Raw genomic sequence first — 16476 nt, forward strand, 5'->3', positions numbered from 1 at the left:
CTGTTTGTGGTGTTTTGCCAATCTAGCAAGAATTCTTATCTTGATGTTAAAGATGTCTGGGCTCTGCAAACCTTCTGAAACAGTAGTCTACTTTTATGAAAGATATGCAGCATTCATTCAGATTTTCAAAGGGTCCTGTGACCTGAGAATGAGCTACCACTGTCTTCTACAGAGCTTAACTGTGCCCAATAGAACCACTTCTGCTTGACAGCTTTGCAAATTCTTGAAGGGTTCTCTTGATTCTTCTTTCGTAGGATACATCCAAGTGACTGGCCTTCAGTGGTGTATTTTCAGGTTTTGTCATTAATGTGAACTCTTTATCATGAATGCGTTTCTGGTTTTCTACACTCTTCCTACACATAATACATGTGACACCAGGCTCAGCATGGGGAGAGGACAGGATCCAGTTTGGCTAGTGACCCCAACGCAGACATATTCCTTGCTTTCCCTCTGTCCTTCCCACTCCAGGGGCATCTTGAGCTCATCTGAGTGCTGGGGTGGGAAGAGGGGACTGTGAGTGTGATATTCTAACTATAGACTAATCAACACACAACAGACTACAACTGCTAGTTCTCAGTCCAGGTAACACATTTCTGTTAATAGACATTTAAGAGCAAATTGGCTTTTCTTGGTGGCTATCCCACAAAGTCAATTCTAATTGAGTAGCTAAAGCCTATAGGTCTTTTGTTTTTCCAAAAGTACTTCTGCTTTTTTCTCTTTTTTTCCACTTACGCAGTTTTTGGAACCAAGTAAAAAAGCCTCACATTTTTATCTATTAAATTTAATTTTGCTTTACACAATTCAAAATAGTATTTATCCCTGGTGGAGCTGGGATTTTCTAGATCTTAGTTTGGGAGGCATATATATGTGAGTGTATGTACTGTATTCATTATGTACTTCGTAATTTATGTATATGTACTTTTACTTTATACCAAATATTACATGAAAACTTCACCAAATTACAGAAAATTTTCATCTTGTTAGGCTGAGCCCACCATATCAAGAAGTTAAGAAACTTTCAGATCCTCAATCTGTTACCTCACTTATATATTTTAAGGGTAGCTTATCATAATATAAAATCAGATACATTACTTAATTGTTGCTATCTAAAGATTCACCTATTCCTGGGACGCCTGGGTGGCTCAGTTGGTTAAGTGGCTGCCTTTGGCTCAGGTCATGATCCCAGCGTCCTGGGATCGAGTCCCACATCAGGCTCCTTGCTCAGCAGGGAGCCTGCTTCTCTCTGCTTCTTTCTCTGCCTCTGCTGCTGCTCTGCCTGCCTGTGCTCTCGCGCTCTCTCTGACAGATAAATAAATAAATAAAGATTCACCTATTCCTAACTACGGTCAGTGTATGGAGTCTATTAACAATTAATTTTGCCCTGTAACCTGTGTAAACAAATGACATATCTATAAGGTGGGAAATGGAACTTAGCCCAGAAAGCCCAGGCAGTATGAATTTATTTGTGGGTTTAGGGTGGGGGCTGACAAACTATACCCCACGAGCCAGCACCTGTGTTTATCAAAAAGGTTTACTGATATATGCCACACTCATTCATTTATGTATTGTCTATGCCTGCTTTCATGCTACAAGGGTGCAGCTGAGTAATTCTGATAGAGACCCTATGGCCTACGAAGTCTGAAATATTTACTACATGGCCCTGTACAGAAAAAAGTTTGTTGAACCCTGGTCTGAGGCACCATCCAGAGAAAGTAAGTTTTCTAGTGTACTTGGCAGGTATATTCCTTTAGGAGTCTGGGTTCCTCAGGCTATCACAGCTCACTAATTATTAGTTTTACCTACTTGAACCTTATTACTCTAATTTCACACTTTCAAAGAGAGATCTGATTTCCCATGTAGGCTTCCCTACAGGAAGAAAACATACTGACCAGCCAGTGTGACCATTCCTACCAAGTTATGATTCCACTTTTCACTGTGAATTAAAGAACTGGCTTTCTGATTTATACTTTAGTCTCTCATGAAGTGGCTTAGCATGGGTCAGTCCTTTGGAGATGATAATCTCTGATATACTAAAAAATAAAAGTGTCTGGACCTGCAAAGCTAAAGACTGGCTCCTGAAATACAGAGATCGCTCTAGGGTATCCATCCTATGAAGCCCGGCCTGGGTCAACAGAGTTTCTCAGAGAGATTTCTGTGACATGTCCCTCCATCCTATTTGTGATGCTACCAAAACTTAAGGAATGAGTACCCATCATTTCTTAAAACCAGATGCAGAAGTATCACAACTGGGTGCCTGGGTGGCTCAGTGGGTTAAGCCGCTGCCTTCAGCTCAGGTCATGATCTCAGGGTCCTGGGATCGAGTCCCGCATCGGGCTCTCTGTTCAGCGGAGAGACTGCTTCCCTTCCTCTCTCTCTGCCTGCCTCTCTTGTGATTTCTCTCTATCAAATAAATAAATAAAATCTTTAAAAAAAAAAAAGTATCACAACTACCATAAGATTCAACATTCCACATACGGTAGCTGCTTCAGAGAAGTGACACTTTTTCATTAGATAAGCACTTTCTCTCTTCAAGTGTCTGATGTGACACAAATGTTTTTAAAAAAATCATTAAAAGAAAGTTAACATCAAACTCAACTTTTTGGAAATATTTCAAGAGCAAATCATAAGTTACCTGTCAGCATCTGTGAAGTGTTATCATGTGATAACAACTTTATCATGTGAAGTGTTACTCTGCAAAGCTGTCATTCACACTCATCTGAATTGAGATCTCATGTCTTACCTGACTTAGGCTGATCTTTTCTTCAGCAGCTGTGGAATGTTGATGTGGGTCTTCCTTTGCTCCCTCACAGGGGTCTCTTACAATTTCCGCCTGGTCCCCTTGATCTCTGAAGACCTTTAGCTCCATGCTCTTGGTTTTCTCTTCCCTATCCAAGATCCCAGAAGCCACAGAACCTCCTGCTGTGGAGTCCACCAGCCCACACCACCCAGGTTCACCCCCATGATCCAAGGTGCCAGAAGTTTCTTCACAACAACTTTCCGCATGAGTCCTCTGCAGCTCCAAGGGCACTGCCCTACTCTGACTTACAAGAGAGCTTGAGACTCCGGGGTTTACATCTGGAATCACACTTGGCTCAGGGTCAGCATGAAGCTCTTTGGAGACACTCACAGGGAGTTCAGAGTATAATTCCTGTACCACGGCAGACATGGAGGAATCAAGTGGAACTGGCTGAGTCTCTACTCCAGATGACAGCATTAGGGCAGATGGAAGATTATGGAGTCAAGTCTTTTACATCAAACGGTTCACCCTGACACAAATCAAAGGAAGGGATAAAAGTTTAAAGGCTTGCAGGGTAGAAGAAAGCTGTTTCAGCTAAAACTGGCTAAAATAAGGACAAAAAAAATCCACCTCAAATGCTGACAACATCTGGCACCAAAACGTCTTCCTGAAAGACTGCGAATTAGTGGAAAAATAAATAGCTTACACCTTTAATAGACATCTATCTAATTTCAATTGAAATACTGCCTTATGAACAATTCTCAATTGTGGGTAAGGGAGGGCCACCAATGTGGATGAGAATAAGACATGTTCTAAGCATTCAAGGATAGCTTACATTCAAAAATGTAAGTTAGAAGATAGAGATAATTTTCTACCTGTTTTCAGGGCATGAACCTTGCCTGTTGTGTTCATTGCAGGATCCCCACTGCCTAGGAGAAGTGCTTGGCACATAGAAGGTACTCAGGAAATACTTGCTGAATGAACATATACCGAGAGATTCTGAGGAATTTAATATACTGACTTTTCCTCAAGAATAAATCTCTGTAAAGGAAAGTTTATAGACAACAGAATTCTATTCCTTTATTGCTTACCAAACACTTGAGCTGGGTCTATCCACACTGGCACAAGACACTACTAAGCCAGAACTTTAGCAGAGTCTTCTCTGACTTCCATTCAGCATCTTGAAATTTTCCAAGTGCCTTCACAGACACAGCTAATTCGATTCTCACAATCCTGTGAGCAAAGTAGAGCAGCTATCACCATCCCATTATAGATCCTAACATCACATTGAAGATGTAAAGTGACCTGCCTAAAATATTACAGGGTTATCTGAAGAGAGATGGGGGGCTACAAGAGGCTTCCACAGTGTTGGGAATGTTTCACCTTTTGCACTGCAGAGTGGAAACAAGAGTTATTTGCTAAAATATGTATATTTGTATAATTCATAAAACTACGTTACTAAAGTTACACACACACACACACACACACACACACACACACACAGAGCTAGGGAATGGTACACTTGGACCTAAGGTTTCCTGATTGGTAACTTTTCCAGTTTAGTCTACCAAATGTGGGCAGTTTCCACAACAAAATTCACTTTGACCTGACCAAGGTGGAAACTGGCTAACCAAGTAAAACACTACATGCTTTCATTCTTGATGCTTTCCCTAATCTAAGAAAACTTGAGAAATTTCTGGCAACTGAGTTCATAACAAGGATTTACCTGAGGCTACTAATGGCAAATCCCTTTGGCCAAAATGCACACAGGAAAGAATATTTCAGAGAGCCAGCAGATTTCTAATCCTACCACTTTCTAACATCCATCTTTCCCAAAATAAACATATTATATACAAGCAAAATCCATTGCTGGCTACCAAACTGTTTTGACTACTAAGCTGTCTCACCTTCTCTCTCTCAATTGACCACATTTAGATTTCTGAGCAGGAGGGACTCTCCAATATACTATGTAAATCTTTACAACTCAGTTTCCTTGGACACTGTCTCTATTCCTGCCCTGATTTTCTGGGGCAGCCCACACATGTCACTTATACAAAAAGGCACTTGCTCTGCCTGCCGGTCAAGAAGCACCTACTCCTTGATTATTCCTGGGTTTACAATCTTTCCTCCTTCCACAGAAGATCCCATCCATTGACCTGAGCTATCAAGACTGAAGCTGGGGGATGAGTCGGGACCAAAGACAGGTCCTTTCATTTTGGACCATTCTGCCTTTCTGCTTTTCCAACCTGTGGTGGATAAATTTACTTACTCATGTTCCTATGCTTTCATCCATTGGGTGTCCTTAATGTTTTGAAGGACTTCTCTCCAAAAGTAAAAGTATATAATATGACACTACTAATTTAAATAATAGAAATTATAGGAAATCAGACTGCTGGTCCATTAAGTTCAGAGAACACAAGAGGGCTGATGAAAAAAAATGAATCCAAAAAAGCAGCAAGGAGAGATAAACTGTTATGTCCAGGAGTATGGTGAGAATCAAATGAGACACTTTAATAAATGGTGCTGACAGAAACATATCCTTTTTGGAGCTACAATCTTCCCCTTTCCCCTCTAGCTCCTGGATATTTTTAGAGGCACTTTAGATTTTAGGCCAGTGAGTGAGTGAGAGAGAGAGAGAGAGAGAGACAGACTGAGTGTGTTGGGGGGGGTCAACGGCTAAAGTAGAATTGCTATTGGATGTCAAAAAAGGGAGGAGGTGCTCAATATTCATTTGGCTCAGTTTCCCTTTCCCAACAACAGACACAATCCAGTTTTTGGTTATCACACCACAAACAGACCAGAAGAGTAAGTGCAGGAAAGGATACTGTAGAAGAGCAGATTTGTTGATGGAGATCAGCTCCCTGGGTCTCTTGACCCCATGTGCTCAAGAGCTCCTCTCCCTTACCGCCACTAAGGTGTAAGTGTTCTCAAAAGTTTAATCCTTGATATGCCTCGCATTCCAGGCTTCACTTTTTTGATGCCCTCACCTTTTTTGCAGTCTTTCTGCTATGTGGATGACTCAAAACTCTCTCTTTAAGTACAGGTAACCAGATGAGTCATATGAGCCCAAAGTTCTACACCTAGGTATGCAGGCACAAAAACTAGTACACAAATGTTCACAGCAGCACTATTCACAATAGCCAGAAAGTGGAAACAGCTTATATGTCCATCAACTGATTAATGGATAAGCAATGTGGTATACCCATACAATGGAATATCACTTGGCTGTAAGAAGGAACTAAATACTGATTTGTGATACAATATGGATGAATCTTGAAGACATTACGGTAAATAAAATACACCAGTCAAAAAGAACCATATAAGATCTCATATGTATATAATACCCAGAGTCAGCAAATCTGTGGAGCTGGAAAGTGAATTAACAGTTCCTTAGTGAGGGCTTGAAAAACTGGGAGTAACTGCTAATAGTTTTTTGGGGGGGGCATAAAAATGTTCTAAAATTGATTGTGGTGATGGTTACACAACTCTGTGACTATGCTAAAAACCACAATTGTACAGTTTAAGTTGTTGAATTGTATGATATGCAAATTGTATCTGAAAACTGATTTAAAACAAAAACACCTATCCTCAGCTCCTATGTTTTCTCAAATTCCTGACCTATGTTTCACTTATAAGGATGGTACCTCTCCCAAACTTAACATTTCCAAGATAGAACCCACTCAACCCAATAATTGGGTCTCACTACATACAAACAACCAGAAATGAAGGTAAGTAAGATGTTCTCAGTAAACTTACATACTTATTTTTTAACCCATTGCCTCTCTGAGTAACAACACCCCCACTATTCTAGAGCTCAGATGTGAACCCCAGACACAACTATATCTGACCTTCCACCTGTTGTTCTGTTGTTCCATTAGCACTTGTAGTCCACAGACTCAACTCCCATGGTGTCTCTAACAAATCCCACTTCTTTCCATCCCCATGGTCCTAATTCAAGATTTGTTTCAAACACAGGATCATACACAAATACACATTTACTAACAGATCTGTATCATGAAGAGGCAATATTGATAATCACATAGAATGGTTCAAAATATTCATTAAGGAAAACAGAGCTGTTATGTTTCTTATACATGCATCTATGCTATAAACTGGCATTGGCCAAAATAGAATTTTAAAGCTTTGGTCCCTCCCAAATAACCTCCAATTTACAAAAGCCAAACACCACAAAGCTATCACCTCTTGAATCTTCTGTCTGGAAAAGGTACAATTCTAAGAATTTTCAATCTGTAAATCACCTAAATACATTGGCTGTTGCAGCAAAACAGACTTCTCTCCTTTTCTCCTTGCACCATCCTGGGTCCTCGAGTTTCTGAGCAGTATCTGCAGTTGAGTCACCCAGGACAGGGGAGTGTCTCAGCTGGAACCCTCAGAGTTGGAGTAATATTTAGATTTAAGCCTAGAGTAGCAGATTATTCTCAGCTCACTAGTTTACACCATCAGATATCGGTAATGCCACAGACTGCAGGAACAGAACAAAATTTTAAGAAGACATTCAAATTCTTTAAAACTAAATTTCTAGGGGCGCCTGGGTGGCTCGGTGGGTTAAGGCTTCTGCGTTCAGCTCAGGTCAAGATCCCAGGGTCATGGGATCGAGGCCCGCATCCGCATCCGGCTCTCTGCTCAGCAGGGAGCCTGCTTCCCCTTCTCTCTCTCTCTGCCTGCCTCTCTGCCTACTTGTGATCTCTCTCTCTCTGTCAAATAAATAAATAAAATCTTTAAAAAAAAACACAAAAAACTAAAATTTCTAAATATACTGGAACAATTAAAGATGATGGTGGAGAGAAACAACTCTACAAAGGAGGCTGCCTGGGATAGTTGATCAAACTAAACATCAAAACTCTTTTATTTTGGTAAAATATACATATAAGAAAACCGTCTGAAAGAATATAATCCAAATTAACAGTATTACCCTAGGTAAGAAGATCACCAACAATTCATACGTTGTACTTTTTTTTTTTTAGCAGTAAGTATGTATTACTTCTGTTAAAACATTTTAAACATTGTTTCCCAAGATCCAAACAGGAATAAAGAATAACTGGTAAGTGGGATGCCTGGGTGGCTCAGTTGTTTAGCATCTGCCTTTGGCTCAGGTCATGATCCCAGGGTCCTGGGATCGAGTCCTACATTAGGTTCTCTGCTCAGTGGGAAGCCTGTTTCTCCCTCTCCAACTCTGCCTGCTTGTGTCTCTCTCCCTCTCAAATAAATAAATTTAAAAAATATATTTTATTTTATTTTTTAAAAATATTTTAAAATTTTAATTTATTTATTTGATAGAGATCACAAGTAGGCAGAGAGAGAGGAAGGGAAGCAGGCTCCCCGCTGAGCTGAGAGCCCATTGCAGGGCTTGATCCCAGGACCCCAGGATCATGATCTGAGCTGAAGGCAGAGGCTTTAATCCGATGAGCCACCCAGGCGCCCCCCCCCAAAATATTTTAAAAAAAGAATTACTGGTAAGTGTATTATCCCTTTATTTTTATCAGTATCTTTCCAAATGTCAGCTCTCTGCCTCAACCATAAAAGTTTTTACATTAAAGCATTAAGTAAACTTGAAGAGAAAACAGTGAGTTACACATGTTCATAAAATGAAGGCAGGGATTTATAGCTTAATCCTTACTAACGACTTATAACCAACCTACTAGGTTAGCACACTGGGTAATTATCTAGTTTGAGGTATAAGCAAAAAATAAATAATAGAGTCACAAACTCTTACCAGCTGCTACTGGCTTGTCGTTTTTACCATGACACAAATGAGAATTAGACTGCTTAGGGAATGGACTTAGCCCTGAAAAAAGACCCATATTTATAGGGAGTACGCAGTAAAGTTATCCCAATAAAAGAAGAAATTCTTTTGAATTGAGAACAATCATCTCAAAACCTTTCCATGTCAACTCCAACAGCAATGCTGGGAAGCAATCTAGTTGCTGGTCTCCAAACTGGGAGATCAGAGTCCCTATCCTGCTTCCTGTATGGTCTTAAATGTGTCACTTAACTTTTCTTCCATGTTTTTCACATGTAAAATGAACAAGTTAAACAAAGTAACCTCAAAGCGTCCTGCCACCCGTAAGAATTCCGTGACTCTAAATGATAACTTTTGTATTTCTCTTTGTTTCTCAAAGTACATCTATAGATATCAATAATGGTGATAGAATTCCAACTAAGCCCCACTGCGGCCCTCAGGGTTTACACACAGAAAGTTTTTTTCTGAGTGGCAACGTTAATTCCTATCCTATCGAATAACAAAAACATGAAAAAAAAAAAAAGAAAATAAACTACCAGTGAAAGATTAACACTGCAGCTCTCAATCTCATTAGAATACATTTTATAATATAAAAAACCTGACAAAGTGGCCCTTTCAGTTTAATAGTTCAAACACTCCCTAAAACAAAAGTTCTGGGAGTACAAAGTTTACAGCAGTAAGTAAAACGTAGAAAAAAGAATCAAACAAAGAAAAAAGCGGAACAGAAAACCATGTGCCCAATAATCCCCAGTCTGAAGGTCTCCCCTCCCTTTAATTCCAATGCAAAAGGGCTGCTCAAAATGAGAACAGTTAACACTGGGCGCTGCCACACTTATGTCAAGGGACAATACTCACAATATCGATCAGGCCCTCAGAAGTTCACAACACTCCTTTCACCTTGAGAAAGGGGCTCTCTTTTCCAAGATTCGGACACTGTAGCCAATGCCTCCATGAGGGCATTCGTAGAGGGGGCCTCTTCTTGAGGGACAGAGAAAGAAGAATCTTTTAACAAGATCTCTAGACAAACAGAAAGTAGGGTAGGGAAGTCTGTATACTAAACAGGGCCCGGCTGTTCAACATGGGAGTGTGCAGGAAATCTCAAAAGCATCAAGCACTGTTTCCCTTTTCCTTCCTTTATTAGCATGCAGAAAAAGGATCCCTCTGTCTCCACATGGGGAGTGAAACAGCAAAAATGCTCCTGATTTCTGACAAAGGCTTTCTGCACAAAATATTTTCGTTTCTTTTTCGAAGGATGAGGAGAAGGAAACCATCTGTACCACTCTAAATACACTGCAGGAAAGACTCCTCCTCTCAAAGGTAGAGTCTTATTTTCCTTGGGAGAGAAAGAGAAAAGAAGTTGGAACTCCCTCTTTGAGGAGGGGGAGGTGTGTAGATAGCAGGAAGCTTTTTAATCACTACAGCAGGTAGGGGGAGTGGGTGAGGACATCTCTAACCAGTCAGGAAGTGATAGCTTCTGTGGACAAAGGGAAAGCTGGCTTTTAGTATCAGTCCTCCCTCCCTCTTGGAGTACAGACCTGTTTCCAAAAACAAAGTCTTTTTTCTTGATTACGCTGAGGCCCTCTTTGTTAATCTGGGGAGCATGGAAGAATCTAAAGAGAGTAGAAATGCCTCTTTCTCCACCCCAGGATGGGGAAAAGTCTCCTTTCCAGTGAGAAAGGATGGATTGAACACCTGTGATGTGGGGGTGGGGACGGGAGGCGGCATGCATGGAAAAATCTGGGTCTCTATGGAAGATACTAGTTTTCTTTCTTTAAAAACAACAATAGCAGTAGCAGCAAATTTAGTAACAATGACAGCAACAGTCTACCAAAAGCTTATTATGTCCTAAGCATTTACACAAATGCTCCCTTAGCCCTAAAGACAATGCTTTCTACAAAGAGGACCCAAATTAGAGATGGGCTAATTGAGACTCAGAAAGGTTAAACAATTAACCAAGGTCACGAAGATGGGAAATGGGAGACAGACTTGAAACTACCACATTCCAGACGCCATGCTCTTAACTGTGCAAGGGAAAGGAGCTCAATGCACACCAAGAGACTTGCGGGAAGAGAGGCGAGCCTCCCTCTGGGGACGTGATTGGGGGAGGGGGGAAGAGACTGACTTCAAATACCACAAAGTAAATTCAGGGTCTTCCTCTCTACATCTAGGGGTAAAGGTGAAAAATAAAAGAAAGAAGGTAAGTCTCTTTTACAGGGAAGGAAGACACCCCCCTCCCCAACACTTTTAGCCAAGTTGAATCTCGCTCTTCATCGAGAGCGCTGACCAAATCGGGGGAAAGGTCTTGTTGAGGGGTTATCTACTACCGCTCCTATTGAAATAAGTTTAGAATCACCCTCTCGCACCCGGGGAGCGGGTGTCGCATGGCTGGCAAACGCACAGGAGCTGGGGAAGAGCGTACGCCCACAACAAGGGGCGTCGCCCTCCTCGAGAAGTTGGGGGTCCCCCTCCGTATCGACGTTGAAGAGGAATATCTCTCCCCCGTCGGAGCCATGACTCGGAGAAGCCGTTTCCCCCTCGCGACGCGGGGCCTGGTCTCCTCCCTCTCCCCGGGTCGTTCCGCCGCCCGCAGAGCAGCCTCGGTTCCCGTCGGCACCCCAAAAGAGAGGGGAGCCCGGGCTCCCCCTCAGCCTGCAATGCCCGGTGGAGGGTCCCCTCGGGATGGAGTGGGGCGGGGCGGCTGCGCCCGAAGCCTTCCCGCCCCCAGCCTCTTACCCTGAGGCCTGCTCCGCGGCCCGCGCTCGCCCCGCCAGGCCGGCCTTTGCAGCCGCAGCCCTGCCGCCGCCAAAGCTACCTGAGTCTACCGAGCCGACAGAGCCCGGGGACGCTCCAGCCACCACCGCCTCTTCGTCTCTATGGTTTTCTTCCTCCTCACCTCCCCCCACGCCGCACTTCCTCATCCGGGACCCGAGCCAGCCATGCGGGCTCACCCAAGTTCCGCCCCCGCATGGCGCGCGCGCAATCCTAGGGGCGGCTCTTCCCGTGTCTAGTCTCGGCCCTGGGCCGGCCCAGCAGCCTTCTGCCCCGCCCCTGCGGCCAGGATTCTTTTTTTTTTTTTTGATTTTTTTTTTCATTTTATTTATTTTTTCAGTGTAACAGTATTCATTCTTTTTGCACAACACCCAGTGCTCCATGCAAAACGTGCCCTCCCCATTACCCACCACCTGTTCCCCCAACCTCCCACCCCTGACCCTTCAAAACCCTCAGGTTGCCCCAACCTCCCACCCCTGACCCTTCAAAACCCTCAGGTTGTTTTTCAGAGTCCATAGTCTCTTATGGTTCGCCTCCCCTCCCCAATGTCCATAGCCCGCTCCCCCTCTCCCAATCCCACCTCCCCCCAGCAACCCCCAGTTTGTTTTGTGAGATTAAGAGTCATTTATGGTTTGTCTCCCTCCCAATCCCATCTTGTTTCATTTACTCTTCTCCTATCCCCCTACCCCCCCCCATGTTGCTTCTCCATGTCCTCATATCAGGGAGATCATATGATAGTTGTCTTTCTCCGATTGACTTATTTCACTAAGCATGATACGCTCTAGTTCCATCCACGTCGTCGCAAATGGCATGATTTCATTTCTTTTGATGGCTGCATAGTATTCCATTGTGTATATATACCACCTCTTCTTTATCCATTCATCTGTTGATGGACATCTAGGTTCTTTCCATAGTCTGGCTATTGTAGACATTGCTGCTATAAACATTCGGGTACACGTGCCCCTTCGGATCACTATGCTTGTATCTTTAGGGTAAATACCCAGTAGTGCAATTGCTGGGTCATAGGGTAGTTCTATTTTCAACATTTTGAGGAACCTCCATGCTGTTTTCCAGAGTGGTTGCACCAGCTTGCATTTGCGGCCAGGATTCTTAAAGGGGAAGGCACCTTCTGCCTTAGCTCTTATTGAGCCTTAGGGCCTATTGTGTCCCCTGCTGCTATCCTGGCCTAGTCCACTATTTTCCTGGCCCGAATGGCTGCAATTCTAGCGGACTCTCATTGGCAGCCCAGGAGATCTTTTTATAACTCGAATCAGTGTGTTAGGTCATGTCAGTCCCCTGCTCCTTCCAATCACATGGTACACTAAATCTAAAGGGCACCTCTGCCTCCAGTCCTACAGGGCATCTTGTTTTAATTTCTTCAAGGCTTAAAGACTGGTTGAAATGGACACATTGCAACTGTTTATTGATTCATTCATCATCTGTCCCTTCCCATGCTTGTTCATCATTCTATGGTCAGCGCCCAGCATGGTGTCAGGCACAAGTAAACGTTCAACAGATATTTGAAGGAAGAAAGATGGTTTATTCAAAAGGGAATCAAAGGGGTGCCTGGGTGGCTCAGTTGATAAAGTGTCCAACTCTTGATTTTGGCTCAGGTCATGAGATCAAGCTGGTGTTGAGCTCCATATGGCGCTCTGTGCTTGATGGGGAATCTGCTTAAGATTCTCTCCCTCTCCCTCTGCCCCTTCCTCCTGCTTGCACACACTCTCTCTCAGATAAATAAACAAATATTGGGACACCTGGGTGGCTCAGTCAGCTAAGCGTCTGCCTTTGGCTCAGGTTGTGATGCCAAGGTCCTGGGCTCCAGTCCTGCACTGGGCTCTCTGCTCAGTGGGGGGCCTGCTTCTCCCTCTGCCTGTTCTGTCTACGGCTTCCCCTTCTGGTGCTCTCTCTGACAAATAAATAAATAAAATCTTTAAAAAAAAAAGTTAAAATAAACAAATCTTAAGAAAAAGTGGGGAGCGTTAAGGAAATTCAGAGAATGGAGTCAACTTGATCCAAATCGCACAGCCTTATATTAAACACAGAAATCTGTTGCTTTTTGGAACTTAATAACCTGGCTGCCTATAGAACTAGAGATTTGGAGGTTTATGGGAGATTTTAATTCTCTTTTCTTTGATCAGGCTATTTTTGAGCCAGTCAACATGTGAACCATTTTGGTCAAGATGGTGGTTTTCCCACTTTTGGTCAGGGCTGGAGATAGATAAACCCAAGTGCCAGCTCTGTTATTTTACAGCCTGGGAGTGCAAAGATCATCTGTATATATGTACAATTCATACATAGGCTACTACAAAAGGTATTGTGATGATTTTTTTTAAAGATTTTATTTATTTATCTGACAGAGAGAGAGAGATCACAAGTTGGCAGAGAGGTGGGCAGAGAGAGAGGGGGGAAGCAGGCTCCCTGCTGAGCAGAGAGCCCAATTTGGGGCTTGATCCCAGGACCCTGACATCATGACCTGAGCCGAAGGCAGAGGCTTTAACCCACTGAGCCACCCAGGTGTCCCGGTATTGTGATGATTTAACTAGAAATTCACTTTAAAACATGGCTGCCTTTACACAGTATCCACATTGTCCTGTACTTTCTCAGGCAACCACCTGCCTATAGAAGGGGAATCTGAGAAATCCAGTATTACTGGTTTGTCTTTTTGCCTCAGGATCTAGCATGACTGCCCAGCATCACTAATGATCTTGTCTTTATTTTATTTTAAAAGTTATTTATTTATTTATTTAAGGGGGGGCAAAGGGAGAGGGACAGAGAATCCTCAAGCAGACTCCCTGCTGAGTGTGGAGCCTGACACAAGGCTCAATCCCACAACCCTGAGATCATGACCTGAGCCGAAGTCAAGAGTTGGATCCCCAACTGACTGAGCCATCCAGGTGCCCTGACCTTGTCTTTATTTTAAAATGTGGCATTTTGGGGGCTCCTGGGTGGCTCAGTCAGTTAAGTGTATGCCTTCAGCTTGGGTCATGGTCCCAGGGTCCTGGGATCAAGCCACACATCAGGCTCTCTGCTCAGCAGAGGGCCTGTTTCTCTCTCTCCCTCTGCTGCTTTTCCTGCTTGTCCTCTCTCTCTGTGTGTCAAATAAGCGTGCGTGCGTGCATGCGCGCACACACACACACACACACACACACACACACACCCCTTTAAAATGTGATATTTTGGAGGCACCTGGGTGGCTCAGTTGGTTAAGCATCTGCCTCTGGCTCAGGTTATGATCTCAAGGTTCTGGGATCTAGCCCCACATTGGGCTCCCTGCTCAGCCAGGAGCCAGCTTCTCTCTCTGCCCCTCTTCCTCACTCATGCTCTTTCTCTCTCTCTGAAATAAATAAGTAGATAAATAATTTTAAAAATGTGATATTTTGGGGTGCCTGGGTGGCTCCATCAGTTCAGTGGCTGCCTTCAGCTCAGGTCATGATCCCAGGATCCTAGGAGTAGGTGGAGAGCCTACTTCTCCCTCTCTTTCTGCCTGCCACTCTGCCTACTTATGTTTTCTCTCTCTGTCAAATAAATAAATAAACATTTTTTTAAAATGTGATATTTTGGGGCACCTGGGTGGCTCAGTGGGTTGAGGCCTCTGCCTTCGGCTCAGGTCATGCCCCAGGATCCTGGGATCGAGCCCCGCATCCGGCTCTCTGCTAGGCAGGGAGCCTGCTTCCTGCACCCCCCCCACCCCTGCCCCTGCCTGCCTGCCTCTCTGCCTACTTGTGATCTCTGTCTGTCAAATAATTAAAAAAAATCTTTAAAAAAATGTGATATTTTGTTAATACTGGGTTTTTGTATAAATTTTTATTTTTTAAAATTATATTAAATATTATTTAGCTTGTTCCCTGAGCTTTTTGGACATCTCCTTAACATTTTGTGCCCTAAGTGTCTCACTAGCCTTACCCAACTCTGCTCCTAGCTCTCTATTAGGCACAAAGAAGTCCAAAGGAAGGAGCATATATATCATTTCAATCCCCTGAAAGTCGAGGAAAGCCAGTTTCCTAATCAATTCCATGCTTGCCAATAATACTCTGCATTTACATATAGCATTTTAAAGTATTATTATTTTTTTAAGATTTTATTTATTTATTTGACAGACAGAGATCACAAGCAGGCAGAGAGTCAGGCAGAGAGAGAGGAGGAGGCAGAGAGAGAGGAGGAGGCAGAGAGAGAGGAGGAGGCAGAGAGAGAGGAGGAAGCAGAGAGAGAGGAGGCGGAGCAGAGAGCCCGATGTAGGGCTTGATCCCAGGACCCTGGGATCATGACCTGAGCTGAAGGCAGAGGCTTTAGCCCACTGAGCCAGCAGGTGCCCCCATTTTGAATTATTTTAATTTGAAAGACTTAATATAACATGCCGATCATTTCATTTGGTCCTCAAACACCTTGTGAACAAGGAAATACAGGTACTTCTTATCTCCATCTGGCAAGGGAGAAAACTGAGAAAAGAGAATTTGGTATAAAGCCGCACTGCCCCAAACTGGCTATTGTGCAGGTAGTTGTAGCACAGTGATCTTAGAATCAAGAATCCCCTAGACTAGATCCCTAGTCCAGGAACTAACTGCTTCAGCCGTCCCTAACCTTGACCAGGTTTGACAATTTTTTAAAAGCTCAAAACCTATTAAGTTTATTTTTTAAAAAATATTTTATTTATTTGACACAGACGGCAAGAGAGAACAAGTAGGCAGAGCAGCAGGCAGAGGGAGGGGGAGAAGCAGACTCCTCATTGAGCAGAGCAGGGTCTGGATCCCCGAACTCTGGGATCATGACCTGGATGGAAGGCAGGTACTTAACTGAGCCACCCAGGCGCCCCCGTTAAGATTTTGTTTGTTTGTTTGTTTTTTACAAGTTTTTGCCAAATTAAAAAGTGAAATATTTGCAGTTCTAAGATATGACACACTAATTATACACATCTCTCAGGAGATGGAATCAAATTTCAATGAGGGCCAGTGAGGGAGAATCCCATTAGTCCCTCTGGAATGAAAGACTTCCCACCAGCCACTGCTGCTAACAAAACAGGGGGATCTGAATGTGTCTGCTGAATTAGCAACATTAAAGTCTTTTATAGTTAACATTTTATCCCTGAAGTTTTTGCAACTGTTGCAGTTGATTAGATGTTTTTACTTATATTAAAAAAAATCACAATTATTTTATAGTTCTAACTTCTGAATCCTAAAGCAAAAGTATGGATACTGAAAAGAAGCTCCTC

The 16476-nt window shown here is 43.2% G+C and overlaps 1 protein-coding gene across 13 annotated transcripts in view; it reads right to left on the reverse strand.

Annotated features, from left to right (window-relative positions):
* The window catches only part of PRR14L (proline rich 14 like), a 56273-nt gene extending 44913 nt beyond the window's left edge, over positions 1-11360 (reverse strand). For 2 of the 13 annotated variants that reach the window (XM_046024523.1, XM_046024516.1), the window contains exons 1-4: positions 11232-11360; positions 9354-9476; positions 3829-3970; positions 2741-3266 (exon numbers count right to left, since the gene is read on the reverse strand). In XM_046024523.1, coding sequence (XP_045880479.1) covers positions 2741-3214 — 474 coding nt within the window. In that variant the 5' untranslated portion in view covers positions 3215-3266; positions 3829-3970; positions 9354-9476; positions 11232-11360. Of the gene's footprint in view, positions 1-2740; positions 3267-3828; positions 3971-9353; positions 9477-11231 lie in introns of those variants that run through there. The other 11 variants (XM_046024526.1, XM_046024524.1, XM_046024527.1 and 8 more) reach the window with 9 other exon arrangements.
* Between the last annotated feature and the right edge of the window lie 5116 nt (positions 11361-16476).

This window comes from Meles meles, chromosome 12 (genome assembly GCF_922984935.1).
Source record: "Meles meles chromosome 12, mMelMel3.1 paternal haplotype, whole genome shotgun sequence".
In the NCBI taxonomy this organism is placed as follows: domain Eukaryota; kingdom Metazoa; phylum Chordata; class Mammalia; order Carnivora; family Mustelidae; genus Meles; species Meles meles.